At 29.7% G+C, this 17360-nt stretch overlaps 1 protein-coding gene across 1 annotated transcript in view; it reads left to right on the top strand.

The window, feature by feature from the left end:
- Positions 1–17360, top strand: part of LOC106687025 (cAMP and cAMP-inhibited cGMP 3',5'-cyclic phosphodiesterase 10A) — a 48813-nt gene that overhangs the window by 3251 nt on the left and 28202 nt on the right. Inside the window, exons 3-11 of the mRNA XM_067052739.1 lie at positions 1785–1880; positions 3671–3775; positions 6813–6919; positions 8965–9113; positions 9219–9379; positions 9909–10042; positions 10171–10283; positions 15756–15996; positions 16085–16231. Of these exons, the coding sequence (XP_066908840.1) occupies positions 1785–1880; positions 3671–3775; positions 6813–6919; positions 8965–9113; positions 9219–9379; positions 9909–10042; positions 10171–10283; positions 15756–15996; positions 16085–16231 (1253 nt within the window). The remainder of the gene's footprint in view (positions 1–1784; positions 1881–3670; positions 3776–6812; positions 6920–8964; positions 9114–9218; positions 9380–9908; positions 10043–10170; positions 10284–15755; positions 15997–16084; positions 16232–17360) is intronic.

Genomic DNA, 17360 nt, shown 5'->3' with positions numbered 1-17360 from the left:
AATTAAAAATTAGAATTTTTTTCGCCTCGATTCATTCGGAGGATTTGATTTTCTTCTGGTGACCATTTTTTATATTATCGTTCATTTCTTCTCACTAAAATCTTTCGATTTCTTCAATCGTTCTTTCTTCTTCGTTCAACTTCTCCACATTTTATTTAAGTCCACCGTTATACAGCCGTCAAAAAGCTGAATGTCTGATCTTATGATCTAGATTAGCAAAATTAATTCAATGTCCTGATAAGAAGGGCAAAAATTATTATCAAATAAAGAAAAACTTTTATCATTTTGTATATGTACATATAGTGACCGTAAAAATTTAAATATCAGAAGATGGTCAGGGTTGCGGTCAGAAAAAGAACAAATAGTTTATAACTATTTTCATGTCTAACGTTTCGCCCCACTTTGCAGAGCTTCGTTAGGGCTGAAAAGATACAAAAAAAAAACCCTGAGAATATTACTACAATAAGGTAATTTAAGCTAGGATAAATATTATGTAAAAATAAAGTGGTAAGAAATTATATATAAATAAAAGGAATGAAGACATATAATAGTATCAATAGAAAATAAACTTGAATAAACAATGATAAGAATAAAAAATAAGTAACAATGGCAAGAGTAAACATTTAAAAAAATACGTAAAATATACAGTTAAAAAAGTATAGGAGATGTACATAAAACAAAAACAATACGGGAAAAAGAAAAAAAAAAAAGAAGAAGAAAGTAGAGATTAAATAAACGTCTTGAAAGAAAAAATATAAATAAAAATAATATTAATGATAATAAATGAGCAAAGAACAAATCAAGACCATCTACCTGTTCAAAACGAAAGGTTGGACAGAAGGCAACAATAAAGCGGAAGCGTGGAGGAGTGGGGAGGAGGTGGCCAGCCGTTTTACGGCTATGTTTCTATTTCTAATACGTCGCGTATAAAGGAAGTAGTGATAAATATATGACAAAAAATGAAAAATAATAAGACAAAGATACAGAAATATGATAATAATAATAGCTATAATAATTTTCTAATTTAGGAATAACTAAGTAAAAATAAAATGATACATATCGTTACTGATAATACGAGTATATACTGAAGAAAATATAGTTAGGGTAGTTAATACAATATTGGATATAATAACAATGATTGTAAAAGAAGTAACTAATAATAAGTAAAAGTAAATAAAGAGTATTAAAAAAAAAAAAAACAAAGAAATAAATAAGAAAAATAATTAGACAATGATAATAACTGTAGTTTTTATATATCGTGAAAATAATCATTTATCTACACTGATAATAGTAATAGTAAAGATAACAGGAGTAACATGAACAATATAAAGTGATATAAGGTAATTTAAAAATCGGAAGTGAAAGTTTACAAAATAAAATAAAAGTACAAGGTGAGATGTAAAAAGATTAAAAATAAGTAATAAAGTATAGAAATATTTATATTATCATTTTAATTTATAACTCCAGTTCTGATTTGTTTAATTAGATCCATTATTTATATTTTAATTAGTGCAGTTTATAAAGCCCTAAACCACTCCCAAGTTTGGTGTAGAATAGTTAAAGTTATTTCTTTTTTTTACCATTTATTTTTAATATATAATGTAATTTACCGTTATAAACTAAATAGATGTAATGAGCGATATAAAGCTTTCAATTGTATTCGATTAATTTATCTACATCCCTAAAGGTATCTACAGCGAAGCTTTGCCTGGTGTACTAGTTAATGATGAAATTAAGATTGTTGCACTACTTTCATTGTGTGTTTAAAAATGTATATTTCACAGATATGGAGCTATATTTTATTGATGCTTTGAGAAATGAGATATATAGATGCCCTCGGACACAAAGAGAGAACAGTTACCTGGTCCGCGATAAAATAGGTGAGAGATAATTTTAGTTTCTTTAAATGTCTCTGAAAAAGTAATAAATTTTTTGATAGTTTTAAGGATTTATTCCGGTATCATTTCAAAACATTTTCCCTCGTTATGATGACGGTAAAATGGAGCCTTGATAGGTAAAATAAAAAGAAATTAATTAATGAATTAGCTAAGTGTAAGCATAAGATCTATAGATGAATATGAGCTTATTCTTATAGCTTACCAACATTTTAAAACTACAACTTTCTCAATTCTGTATTTTATGTGAACTATACAAATTTTTTGGCGAGATTCTTAAGCTTTGGTACTCTCTCGAAGTGGTATCCAGTTCCCTCGTATGCCTGTTCACTCTTTCTTGCTAGCAGGTTAACATAAAGTTTTTTTCAGTATCGATTACCAGTCCTGTTTTTCTAGCAGATGTTATCACTGAGGAAAATAATATTAAGGAACCAATAAAAGAAAGGATAACATCTGGGAAAAGGTTACGACTAGTCTCTAATGAAAAGATTTCGAAATAGGGACATATCCATAGCTGAAAAAAAGAGTGTCGTACGGTCCTGCAGATAGTTGTGATGGTGAAAGGCTACTAAACATGCAGGAGAGAATAGTCCTCCGAAGGATCTGTGGCTCTTCAAAAGAAGGGGATCTCTGACTGATAAAGACAAATGGGAAACGTGGAAACGCTGTTTCCAATAATCTTGATTGTTATAATCACTAAGAATCCCAGGATAAGATGGTTGGTGCACATAAAAAGAAAGGTAGGCTCTTTAAAATAATGATAGAGGACACCAGAGAGTAGGAAGAAGGAGAGGTAAATTCAAAGACTTCGTTGGCTGCAGGAAATAGAACAGGACCTCTGGTCGTTGGGTGTCTGAAAATGGAGAAGGGCAGCCGATTAAAGGTCTTGTAGAAGAGGTCCATCAATTAATTGTAAAAACGTCCATTGTTTATACAATCGAACTAGGATAATTCTGAAACACAAGGTATAGGTGACTAAAAAAACAAATACCACGATGATAACCAATGATAATGAATAATAATCAAATATCAACTTAAATGAATCTTCGATTTAGAGGTCTAAGTAAATAAGTGACGTTGAAACCAACACAACGAAATAGAATTTAGATAAATTGTTTCGAGAATCAGATTTTCAACCATACATATAGATTCATCAAGTCAATTTTCAAGGATATTGATAAAAGTATGTATAAGTATTCAGCTGTATTATTCGATAATACATAGTCATTTTATGGTTGAAGGCGTTATTTTAAAAACATATAGATCTGAGGTAAATTGAATTTAGTGTTTATTTATTCACATTTTAGCCTGGAAAACTCAATATACTACTTCTAAAAACTACCGCAATTTTAGGTTTACAAAAAATACATAAGGGTATATGTAGGATGGAGTATTTAAACTATTCTTCTAAAAAAAAAATTTATGTTTCCTAAAACTTTAAGTAACACCTTCATTTACTTACTTCATCCTTTACGAGTATTTTCAGATTTGATTAAACAGTGATATCAGGCTAGAGGTGAAGTATCAGTAGTGATATTTTTGAGACATCATCAATTACCAAAATTGGGATTTGGTCAGTTATTTGTTACTAATGAGTAATGCGAGTATATAGAGCAATTAAAATTTTAATTAACTGATCCTTAGTTAAGATTGCACGTACAAATTAATTCCTCCCTTAAGACAGGCAGCTGATATTACATCAATTTTTTTTTTCATTAAGTAATCTTAAAACTACTGAAACTAAAAATATTGCAATTCACATTGTTTACTCTCAGGTCCTGGAACAACATTACCTGCCTACGTTGCTTACACTAAGAATTACGTGTTTGTGAATGATGTTATTAATGACGAAAATTATCCCAAAGGTTTGGATAGAAAAGGTAATTTAACATATTATTTTGGTAATTTAACCTTATTGTGTAGACTATTTTTTTAAAAAATAATTAATCTCAATTATTAAAACTAGTAGTTCGACTCAGTATTGATGATGTTTAAATTACACTACTGTAACTCTAGTTATGCTGCGCGGTGTTAAGACATGGGAGAAGGGGACGGCCGCCTTAGGCGCCAAATATTTTAGAGCACCACTGTCTTAACTTGGAAATCAGTAAAAGTTTTTATAATTATACATATATAATTAAATCATTTTAAAATATATAAATTTAAAATAAAGGGGATAGTGCAGGTGTGCTGTACGCAGTTTCCTCCTTTAGTTGTGATATGAATAGTCTTTTTTTCTGGCTACCCTCTATTAATTATTCAATACTAGTTTTAGTTCCAAAGCAGCATCTATTCAATTTATTCTATGATCTATTTCCACCAATTCAGGCGGAAAAGGATGCATTGAAATGTATTATTTAAATAATTCAACAAAAAGACTAGACGCTACAGACCCTCCTCCAATGGTATAGCTGATTGAAATATGGTATTTACAACTGATGAGGGGGAAAAATGTCGAAGCTGAGCTTCTTCTTCTTTTATTTTTAAGTTTCTTGTAGATTAGTAGAGTCATGCTGAAGTTATTATAATTTTTGTTATTTTGACTAAAAATCAATGGCTCCAGTAAGGCGGAAATTTTGAGCGAACAAGTATTTTGGAGTGCGAAAAACTAATCTAATCTTTATATCAAAAAAAAAAAATATTTTGTTCCACTTTGATAGGTCAGTCCTACTAAATTATTTTAATACTGTGCTGTTATTAAGGTGTTGTGGGGTAATAATATACCAATCGGTTTGTTTTCGGATGTGGATTAACAAAAAAATATACACTTTTAATATGTATTAATTGTATTTAAATACATACAAATTCACGAAAATTACCCTAAGAAATATCAAGTAAGATTCGTTTTTAGCTTCCCCGAAAACCTTTAAATATGAATTTTAATTAAATACAAAAAATATATTACCATGACCATTTCACAACATTAGACGGTAGAAAGTTGTATAATGTGGCTAGATTATTGAAACAATTCATAAATTAAAACAAGGGGGTTGGCATAATCCTACTCAACTTCAAAGTAAAAGTGAAGCCAAAAAAGCAACGCCCATGGAGTTTAGGTTCACGTTGAAGTTAATAGGAATGTTTGCCATAGTAATCTAAACAGAAACAGAAGGCAGACAGTGATTGGCCTCTATTGGATTGGATTCCTATTCTCCCAGCTTACACCTTCCGATGTACTCCTTCCTTCTAATGATTAACGCGCGCTGCATCTGTAACCTATGTTATTCTATAAAAAAACAAATTTCTGATCTTAAAATGACGGTGTTAAATTTATCTAATATAACTGAATTTATTAAATGAAGAATACTTGTATGAATCATTGAAAATACCTTACTATTTTGAGCAATTCCCAACACAAAATTACTTAAGATTTTTAAGTAACTTTTTAGATTTGCACATGAATATACAATTTTATCGGTGTATAATGTAAACCAGTGTTATTTATGATTATTGCATAACGGATTTTTTCTGAGAATGGAGATAATTTATTGATTTAATAGTATATTTTAAGGAAATCTAGTTGGAAAAATAATGAATTGTAAAAAACACACCTACCTCTCCTGTTACATTTTAGACAGACAAAGGGAAAATATATTTAATTCATAAATTAGCTAAACAACTTTTTTCCCAGTATATAATTATTTGAAACAATGAGGATGGATATTAAAATAAATTATGGTAATCGATGGAGTTTGGCAATAGATGAATTTATAATATTATGTTTGATGAGAAGATGATTAGGGGAGCTGTCAGAAAACAACACAAAATAGTAACAACGTATTTATTAGTGCTAACATTTAGGCAATGAATTTAAGGTCTTCATCAGGGTTAAGAACAAAAACATGATAAAAATCACAATGATTACATGGAATTTTATAAAAAAGAAACATAAGAAGATAACAGATAATTTAGGTACATAAGTAGTATTGAAGAAAATACAGTATTATAAGAATATTGCAACTGTATATGATAATTATACTGATTATAAATCCTCGTATATAAAAGTAATATTGAAATTAATAATTAAAAAAAAATTTAGTCATAAGAACCAACCATATAACTGAATGTACAAAATTGTATATTATTTAAAAACTGAAGTGATATAATAATATAAAGAAAAACGTATATGTGAGAATTAGATCTGTAGGTACAATAACAAAATTAAAGAAGTAGATATAAAGTTATATAAGCTAAGACTCGTAAGTAATATAAATAACAGTAATCATATAATAACAATAACAAGTATAGTAATGATAACAAGAGAGGAAAGAAGGAAAGGAATAATTGGGAGTTACGAGGGATGTACCAACTAGACGGAGAATCAACGCCAATTTACAGATCTTATGTTCACATCTTATTACTGTTATTTATATTACTTTCTACTCTTAACTTATATAACTTTATATCTACTTCATTAATTTTGTTATTCTACTTAATAAAGATGATCTAATTAATCATATAAACCTTTTTCTTTATATTTTTAAATTTCTTCAATATTTAAATAATTTCGAATTTTGTACTTATTTAGTCGATTCTCATATCTTTATTGTTTTCCGTTTTCATTGTTAATTTTAATGATACTTTCTTCTTATATTTTATTTTATATGGATTCAATATTCTTATGTACCTACACTATCTGTTATCTCCTTATATTTCACTTTTTTCTGTAATTCCGGGTAATCATTATGTTTGGTATCTTGCTTTTGTTCATAGCCCTGAAGAAGACCTGAAACTCTGGCCGAAACGTTGGCACAAATAAATAAGTGTTAACTAATTTGTGTTCTTTACTGATCGCATCCCAATCATCTCCTCATCTATATAACCCAGGCTTAACTATCATGATAATATTATAACTATTTTTGATATTATACTTTAATTGCATTGATGTTATAATTACATTAATTCCTTTACTTTCAGAATCAATCGCTCAGCGTATCATATGTATACCTGTTTTAACACCTAGCAAGGAACTGGTAGCGGTATTACAGTTGTCACGGAATGTTAATACGAAACCGTACAGTACTGTAAGTTGTTCAGTTTAGCATCGAAAGTTCAAATAAATTTTAAGCAGTTCGTAGCAAGTATATAAAAGCTCCTTTCATCCAAGTACGAGAACCATAGCAGTGTTTCAAAAGGTTTCAGTGATTCTACATCAATCACTTTCCGGCATCTGTGGGAATGATGGAATAACCGTACCATCAGCAAATGTTGCGGTTGATCGGGGTGTGAGAGCATACCTGAGCAGAGTGTCATATGGAATCTTTAGCTACAATGAAATGTATCAATTGGGAATTTGGCAAAGTAGCTGAGGTTGTTGAAGAATCGATTAGCAAAATAGTTTCAAAGAAAACTAACTAAGAAACTTGAAAAGTAAAGGACTTACTAGGCAAAACTTGGCTGTACTCATAAGTAAGTTTAGAAAATCGGAGATAACTATTTTAAAAATACGATGGTAAAAAGTTTATTACTCTGTCAGGATCTGTAGTTCTGATGTATCGGATTTTTCAAAATGGCCGCCGTATTTTTTCACGTACACAGCCAAGAACTCTTAAACTATTACTAATTGTTTAACTAAGTAAATTAGTCTGATAAGAAGTAATTGTGCACATTTTAGTAAATAACAAGTACGTCTATGGAGATATATATCAAGAAAGAAACCTGTACTTTCTTGACTGTTGTATCCAGGGACAATATAGAACAGTGCATTTAGGTTCAAACATAGAAACCCATTTAAAATATTTACATAACGGATTTCAAAATTTCTAATTTATCATCGTTCTAATATCCAGAATTAAAAATTATACCTGTTAAAAGTTTCCGCTTTTTTATTGTTTCTCTACTATCCCATCAAAATTAGGTTTCTTGGAGAATAAATATCTGTTAGAAAATAATCATTTTATTTTTCTAAACTAATACTATAATATTACAAGTAGCTGAAATATTACGAACTGTTTCATAATACATTTAACTTATTTAAATTTTAGCCCTAATACAATTATTAAAAAAAAAAATTCAGAGAAATAGTTTTTCAAAAACTGACATTTTTTTCCAAATAACGAGAAACCATCATTTTAGCAAATATCATGGAAATTACTATTCATAGGAAAAAAATAATTTTTTTTTTTAATAATTTATTTATTGATATTTACAACTGTATTTACATAAAAACATCAAATAAATCTGATGTAAGATCAAAATAGAATGATATAGGCATGTAGAGAAACTACCCACTGGTAGCACTCCAATCATATTTCTACACTAGAAGATCTCGAAGCCACCTTGTTTACAGGCGCTTCGGAGAATTCTCAGAAATAGAAGAAGCAAGGTTCGATGGTTAGGGAGTTTATAATGGAAGGTTTGATATCTGGTTCGGTCTAGATCGGTTATATATGGAACATTAAGGTCATTATGAATGATTTTATTTGTGACAAAGTAAGGAGCATTGAGGATTTTACGAAGGATTTTGGATTGTAAGGATTGGATACGAGAGGAATTGGAAGGTTTAGTAGACCTCCAAAGCTCTAATAACATACGGAGTTGTATGTCCAGATAGGCCTTTTAATTGTCATGTAGATCAATCTTTTGTGACGAGTTGGAAGTTTAGAGCTTCTGTCTAGTAAGTGCTAGACAGTTTCCTGTCTATTCAGTTTTCTTTGAGTAATCCAGGTTAGTAGTTTGTTCAGATGTAGTCCATGGGCCTTGTCTTTTTTCAGTCAGTGGGAGTCCCTCAAAATAAAAAACTTCGACCCCCCAACTATGGTGAAAATAATGGGAATACAACAAATGAAATTATACCTGGTTGTATGGAAAATTCCATTGCCATGAAAATATGAAAAAAAAAATCTACACTTGGTCGTATCGTAAATTTACCTAGTGGTATATAGCATGCATGCATAATCCAACTTTAGCACAAGTGAAACCGTGTAGTGTTAAAACAAGTAATTCATGTTTATTCACTAAATAATGCTATTCTTGATTGTTTTTGTATTTTTGAAATATTGTTATACCTGCAATATACAAATACACACTCACAATTCACAAAGCTATAACTGGAAACTTTTGTTTTTAGAGCTACAGTGCCAAAGTGATTAATGCCCAATGTAGTATATTTTACATGGTGTCGGATACTGGGAACTTGTACAACACCTCCGATAACATCAACTACGATATGTACATGCATTTAGAAAAGTATTTTCATTGTAAGAAGACATCATTTGGGTGAGATTCCTTTATGATAGTAGCTCGATGATGATTTCGTAAGGTGTGAATTACTCTTTAATGAACTTATATGAACAATAATCGTACTCATGTATTCCTTTTCAGCCATAATATCAAGACCGTGGCGTCCGAGACACGTAGGAGAAATAAAATGTTGAACCTCGGAAAAGAAGAACTGTACCCGAATTTCGACTTGGATATTTACAAACCAGTTGTGGTCACTTCTAGTATGGCAGCGACTACAAAAGGTTATGCAGCTGACAGGGGTGAGTAAAGAATATCTGAAAACATTCACATGTTTAAAATTATCAATTCTTTTTAATTAAAAATGATATATTTTACCTATGTAAACATGTAACCGAGGTTTCATTGGAAGATTCCTAAACTTCTCAAATAATCGTTAAGAAATTACTCCACATAGAGATAGTATATCTCATATCGATAGTTTAAAAAAGTCAACCAACCAGTAGCCATGCAATACTTGAACCCAGTTTAACATATATAATAGATACATTAGTAAAAGACACCGTAATCACTACATAGTCTTCCAAATGACCAAAATAGTATGATAAAATTATTGTGTAACGTAAAGGAATTAGAAATTGAGTCTGAACCCAGTCTTAGCTTAGAAACAACCTTAATTATGTTGTATGCGTTTATTACTTACATTGTTCATTGTTTTAGGTCATTGTTTATTATATAATCATTGTTCTTTTTCTATAAATATATCCACAACTCCGAATGAAGCTAGTATAAAATCCATCTTATATTAGTTTGTGATGACATTTTTTTTAGGAGTTGCTGAAATGGTTAATAAGCAGGATGACGTGAAGTTTTGCGCCGAAGATGAGCTAATATTCAGTAACATTCTTCAGCATGCTGATTACGTACTTTCATTTCACAAACTTACTGAAGAAATAAAAAAACTTGTAATTATATATTTTGCTTAACTTTGCTTCTAATAGGAGGATACAGTGTGTCGTTAAGCCAGCATTTTTTTTCCATCTGAGGAACTTAACTGTTCGATTATAGTTTTAAAACTGAATTAATTTTTCAGGAAGCTTGTTTGGCAACTCGAAATGAGACGCTTCTATTGCTCTTCGAACCCTGTCGGCACGACAAAAGTGATTATGCACACCTGGAAGTTGAGATAGATCCAGAATTATATTCGTAAGTTATCTTTATGGAAGAAAGGGGATTGATCATTATCAAATAAAACGAGGATTTCTTGTTTATTTTAAGAAAATAAGAAAAAAAGTCTCAATTTAATAAAATTTATAGCGATGTTATTAGGTCGAGTCATAAGTTACTTGGGATGCAGCTAAGTAGAATCTATTGTTCGTATCTACCCGCTATGAGTTACCATTACAAGTTTTTGTCTTCGCTAAATAGACGAGCCTTTATTCTTTTGTTATCTGATTTATGTGATACACGTAACGTTAAACTTTTCTTTACCTCTGAAATGGAGGGTAAAAAAACATATATTCCTCATGTAACACTTTGGTAATTTAAACAAGGCAATAGTGCTAAGTCGATAACTGAAAAAAATATGCTGTGAAAAAAAGCAGTTATCTCACCCTAATTTTTGATTACTTTAATGAATACTGTGTATAATTAATAGTCAAAATTGATGAGTCTGCCAAGTATAGGTAGGGGGAATAAAAAATGGCGGCTGTTTCAAAACCTTAAAAAAAAATATTATTTAAAGAAGAGTAAATTAGCTGAAATATTAGCCCTAAAAGAGCTATTTACGTCCAATAGTTCTCGAGATATAGCTTTTTAAAAAGCAAAATTTCTTAAGAATTAACTGAAAGATTAGTAGTCAGTTAATTTATTTTGAGAAATCTATATCTCAGGATCTATGTGACGTAAAGATGTCTATTAGCACTCAAATTAAAGCTAGAATAATGGACTATAAAGAATTTTATGACCTTTACCTTCGTAGGAATAGTAGTTTTCATGATATTTGCTAAAATAAATTTAGCTTTAGTTGTTCCGACATAAAGTTTGATTTATGAAAAACTTCATTTCAGAAACCATTTGACGTACAGATGTCTGCCAGCGCTCAAATTAAAGCTAGTTAAATTTACTATAAAATAGTTAATAATGTTTATCTTTGTAGGACTAGTAGTTTTTATGATATTTGACAAAATAAACTCACAAAATGTTAATTTCCAGTTGTTCGTATAAAATGTTGGATATTTGAAAAAATATATCTCTAGATCCATAAGACGTACATATGTTTGCCAACACTCAAAATAAAGGAAATTTAACTTACTATAAAGTAATCTATGATACTTATCTTCGTAGGGGTAGTAGTTTTTATGACATTCACATATGAATATAAATTTGGCAAATAAAAATTTGTCCGAACAACTATAAATCAATTTAATTTAGCTAGTTTCATGAAAACCATTACTCCTACGAAGATAAACATGATAAACTACTTTATAGCTCATTAAACTAGCTTTAATTTGAGTGTTAATAGACATCTGTACGTCACATAGTTCCTGAGATATAGGTTTTTCAAAATAAAACTACTGATTTTTCAGTACGTCCCAAACAACATTTTTATGAAATGTTGCTTTTTAAAAAGCTATATCTCGAGAACTATTCAACTTAAATAACTCTTTTAGAGCTCATATTTGAGAAAATTTGCTCATCTTTAAATGACGTTCTCTTAGGTTTTCTTGTGTTGTTCCTACTTTTTAAGATATCGAGTTCCGAATGAAAAATTAAATTTTTTTATCCCTTTCGAACATCCGCCATTTTTTATTCCCCCTACCTATACTTGGCAGACTCATCAATTTCGACTATTATTATACATAGTTTTCTATTTTACGACAATAAGCTTGCATGGTATGTTTTACCACATCCACCTTACTCCCCGGATATTGCCCCAAAAGACCATAGCCTTTTCAGGATGGAAAAACCTTCAATACTGAAGAGCAATTCAGGCAGGCTGTCGAAAAGGCTATAGATAATAATGGTAAATACATAATAAATTAATATGATTTTGTTATTATATTACTGATTTAATATATTGATTGTTTGGTGTTTGGTTTATATTATTTTAAACACCAACCTCATGTTTGAAGTTTGTGTTAATAATAATATTTTTGTTACATAACGAGAGCAAAATAAATGTCTGACAAAAAAAAACGGAATTTGCTTATGACTTAACAACACAATGAATGATGTGACTACTATATACCAGCGGTAAGGCCACGTGGAGTCTTCAGCCCAATTGTGTAGAGTGTTACCAAATCAGTTTCCATAAGTTTTTGTTAACTATTCTCATTAATATTCCATTAGTGAAAACATTACTTTGCGTCCTTCGGATTGCAAATTTCCATTTACGATAATCATATAACAATTTAAAATAATAATTATTAAAATTCATAATGATGAAAGTACATAATTTGAAGGTTACAGTCTAATAATTTTATTTCTGAGTAAAGTTAATAAAATATAAGCGGATCGTAATAACACAACGCAGTTGTGAAAGCCATGAAAAAAAAATATATTTATAGGTACACTTTTTTTAGGTACCAAAACTCCACCTACGTACTGTAATGTTTTTATTTTTGAAAATTTATTTTCTTTAATTTAAATTATAATCAATTTATATTTAGTTGCTATGAAAATATTATGTAATAAGTAATCTGATTACAAAATTTTATATATTTAATATTAATACGAAATTAAATTGAATATATTTAAAATTATTTTCAGAAAAGTTCGGAATATCTTTTGATACTTATAGTCTCTTTCTCTTAAGAAAGCGTTTGTAAAATTAAATAAAATAAAAATAATTTTGCATTTAACAAATATAATCTTAACTTTAAATTTAAATATTAGTAGGGGGATGTGCTTGATTGTCATAATTACCGGGTTATATCTCTCTTACCTTATGCTTATAAGGTATTCTCTCGGATACTTTATAAAAAACTGATTCCTTTTGCCGAAGTACCAAAGTACCAGGTTTTAAGAGAGGAAAGTCTACCATAGATGAGATATTCTCCATCAGAACCATTCTGGAGAGGTGCAGAAAGTATAATATTCACACACACCACCTGTTCATAGAATTTCAAATGGCCTATGATGGCATAAAAAGAAACGAGCTGTCTTAGGAGCTTCTAGAAATAGGAATATGTCTGATTAGGGCTACAATGAAGAAGGTGCAATCCACAATGCGTGTTCAGGTGTTGGTTTGGATGGCTTCTTCTAGTAATTCCTTATAATTTAGTTCTACTTCACTAATAGATTAAATTAAGTTTAAATATTATTTATTCAAATGTTGTTTTACTTATTTGATTAATGCTCACTTTAAAAAAACATTTCACTGTCTGTTTATATTTTTTAAATTATAGTAATTTCATATTAAAAATTGTTATGATTCTATAATATTCGCGAAAATATTTGACCTAAAATAATTTTCTCTAGTGATTTAAGTCTTGCATTGTTGGCTTCTGTGAATACTTAATTGTTGCACTTAATCGTTGAAAGAAGGGAGATATTTAAGTTATTTATTTATTTAAAAAAGTTTTTTTTTTATACCTATTTGAATTATTTATTTATTTTTAAATTATCTATTAGTTTTAAACCTATTTGTATGATGTCAAAATTATAACTTATTATTATTTTATTTCTACATTTTTATTTGATTGCGACATTTTCTTATTATTTATTTATCCTTCATCGTGTTTGCTTATTGAAAGTATCAACTTTTAATGTATCCATAAATTTAAAATAAAATGTGTGTTGTAACCTCAGAGTTTGTGACAGATCACTGGGAAAGAGGAAAATGAGATATGCCAGAGGGGTATGTAATGAGAGAATGAAATATACAGTATTAATAACAAAAATGAAAAAAAAGAAAATATAAATTTAATATAATATAGTTAGTAAAAAAATTTTTTTAAAAATATTGTTCTATACGTTTGTTACAGCAGCCCACAGTATTAATTCTTATTAATAAACTTTTCTCTCTCTGAATCGTATTTAATAAATTAATTTTCAAATCTATACGATTCATCAGAAGTCCTCGACAAGGCATGTTTAATAGATAAGGATATGTTGGATCAGAGAATTGATAGGAAAATTGGCGAGTTTTACGGGTAACCCCCTAAATCCTCGCAGGATGGAACTCCACTCCATAAGGTATTCGCTTACAGTCGTGAAGGAATGGCAAGTCCTAAAGGTATTCGCTTTAAGTCCTTGCAGGAACAGATGCATCCTCTTTATTTGCTTACAGTTGAGAGTTTAGCAAGTCCTAAAGGCTTCCATTAATAAAATCAAACCACTTCAATTAGTAAAATCAAATCAACTATTGGCCTAAATACATTGCCATCTTAATATTGTGGACAATTTCCAATAGCACGACTATTAGAAGAAATCTATCTTTAGAAATAGTACTTTTAATTGAAAAAAGTAAAATAAAATATAATAAACGTTCTAAACAGAAAAATATCGTGTTCCTTACAACTTATAATTTCTTGAAAGCCAAATAGCTTTGAAAGTTAACAAACTCATTAGCCAGTTTGGAAAGTGAAATTAGATTAATGTTATTGTTTTATTTTATTTTATTTTTTGTTAGAAGTTTCAAATCGAACTGTATTGCTTGTCATAGCTATTAGATATAATCTATATATTGTACGAGGAGAAGATGGTTGGGAGTGCGGTCAAAATAAAACACAAATAAGTCGATATAACTTATTTAAACGTGCCAACGTTTCGGCTAGAATTTCTAGCCTTCATCAGCGCTAACAACCAATGAATACAGAAAATAAAAAAGAAAATGTAAACAGATTGACATAAAGAAAATAATTTTACAGAATGGAATTAATAAAATAAAGTGATGAGAGAAGTGGAAAATAAAATGTATAAATAGGTAATTTAATAAGTTGGTAAAATAACATACTTAACTTATTTAATCGTGCCAACGTTTCGGCTAGAATTTCAGAATGACAGAAAAACAGAATGACAGAATTATTGTTGTTTTCAAATCTTTTTTTTCTTCTATTCATTTCTTTTGTTAAACTTTACTTATATTTTGCCTCTTTATCTATTATTATGGTTAAATATATTTTCTTTCTCTCAATTTTCTTTTTCTTTTCATAATTTTTATTTTTAAATTATTAATAACTAATATATTCATATTTCTTTGCATTATATAACTTCATTTTTATTTTATTTCCTTAATTATGTTATTTTACCTACTTGTTCAATTACCTATGTATACATTTTATTTTCCACTTCTCTAATCACTTTATTTTATTAATTCCATTCTATAAAATTATTTACTTTATGTCATTCTGTTTATATTTTCTTTTTTCTTTTCAGTATTCATTGGTTGTTATCTTGTTCTGTTCTTAGCCCTGATGAAGGAAGGCTAGAAATTCTAGCCCGAAACGTTGGCACGATTAAATAAGTTAAATCAACTTATTTGTGTTTTATTTTGGCCGCTCCCCCAACCATCTTCTCCTTGTATAAGGCATCCACGGTCAACTATCTCTCATAATTATAATCCATTTATTACGTAAAACTTTTAACTTTGATGCTACTTTCTTTACCAGGGAAAATATCTATAGTGTTTCTTTGACAGATATATTCTAACATTTACCATTCTTTTGCCTACAGGATAGATTACACACCAAACACCGAATGCCACCTCACACTTTGCAAGATTATAGAAATGATGTTCTTGGACATTGTATACAGATGGACATTAGTTGAACCCGAAGAAAGGGCAAGGTTCCTACTCACTGTCCAAAAAGTATCCACTGGTTCAGGAAATTGGGATTTCATGAAGATATTTTGTGCTGTTCATTGTGTAGCGACTATCATCAAAAGATGCCCTCAGATTTTCACGGAGCTGGAGGTATGATTTCTTGCTTCGATGACCAGAAGAGTTATAAATATAATTTTCAAAATATAGTTTGAATTTTAAGAATACGGTTTGTCAACAGAAAGAATTGCTAATGTACAGCGCCCTCTGCTACCAGGTCAATATCCCTGTATTTGATCAAGGGTATGATTACGATTTGGATGCCTTCCCGGAAAAACCTGACTGCGACTACAGTTTCAGCTTCTACTATACCAAACTTATTTTTAAAGCAAGTGAATTATTAAAGAACTTTTATAGATAATATTTATAGTCATAGGCTACATTAGTTATATATCGTGTTGATAGTATTAGTATTACCAACTATCGACCACATGCTGATAGTATACGATAGTACAGTTCTCATACGGTAGTAAATACCATAGTTTACGCCAAGGTAGTGGCACTGACAGCTTCAACTATCGCTGTCACCGTCACTTCCAATTACTCAGAAAAAGCCCAATAAGTTTCGTTTATGATCAAAGAGAGGGGGAGGGGGGCGAGGAGTGGAACAGAGGTAATAGTACAAGAGCCCAAGAGGAGAAAAAAGGCAGTTATCTCACCCCAATTTTTGATTACCTTAATGAAAACTATGTATAATTAATAGTCAAAATTGATGAGTCTGCCAAGTATAGGTAGGGGTAATAAAAATGGCGGCTGTTTCAAAGCGATAAAAAAAAAAATTTTTTCATTCGAAGCTCTATATCTTAAAAATTAGAAACAACACAAGAAAACATAAGAGAACGTCATTTAAAGAAGAGTAAATTTGCTAAAATATGAGCCCTAATAGAGTTATTTCCGTTAAATAGTTTTCGAGATATAGCTTTTTAAAAAGCAACATTTCATAAAAATGTTGTATGGGACGTACTAATAGTTGGTAAGATCAGTAGTTAGTGAATTTATTTTGAAAAATCTATATCTCAAAACCATTTGACGTACAGATGTCTATTAGCACTCAAATTAAAGCCTGTTTAATGAGCTATAAAGTAGTTCATTATGTTTATCTTCGTAGGAGTAACAGTTTACATGAAATTTGCTGAAATAAATTGATTTATAGTAGTTGTGACAAATTTTCGTTTACCAAATTTATATTCATATGTGAATATCATAAAAACTACTACCCCTACGAAGATAAGTGTCATAAACTACATTATAGTAAATTAAATTTCCTTTATTTTGAGTGTTGGCAGACATATGTGCGTCTTATGGATCTAGAGATATATTTTTTCAAAAATCCAACATTTTATTTATTTTTTTTTTTTTCCCTACGCCACAGGAAGTGGGCTATTATTACGCCATTTTCCTTCTCGCAGCCCAATACAATTTTATTCGTCCACTTAGTTCGTCCGTATCTCGCTCAA

The sequence above is a fragment of the Halyomorpha halys genome, unplaced genomic scaffold, assembly GCF_000696795.3.
Source record: "Halyomorpha halys isolate HHAL.00 unplaced genomic scaffold, Hhal_1.1 Scaffold908.1, whole genome shotgun sequence".
Classification (NCBI taxonomy): domain Eukaryota; kingdom Metazoa; phylum Arthropoda; class Insecta; order Hemiptera; family Pentatomidae; genus Halyomorpha; species Halyomorpha halys.
Note: the sequence above shows the minus strand (reverse complement) of the source record. Positions and strands in the feature narration are given on the sequence as shown.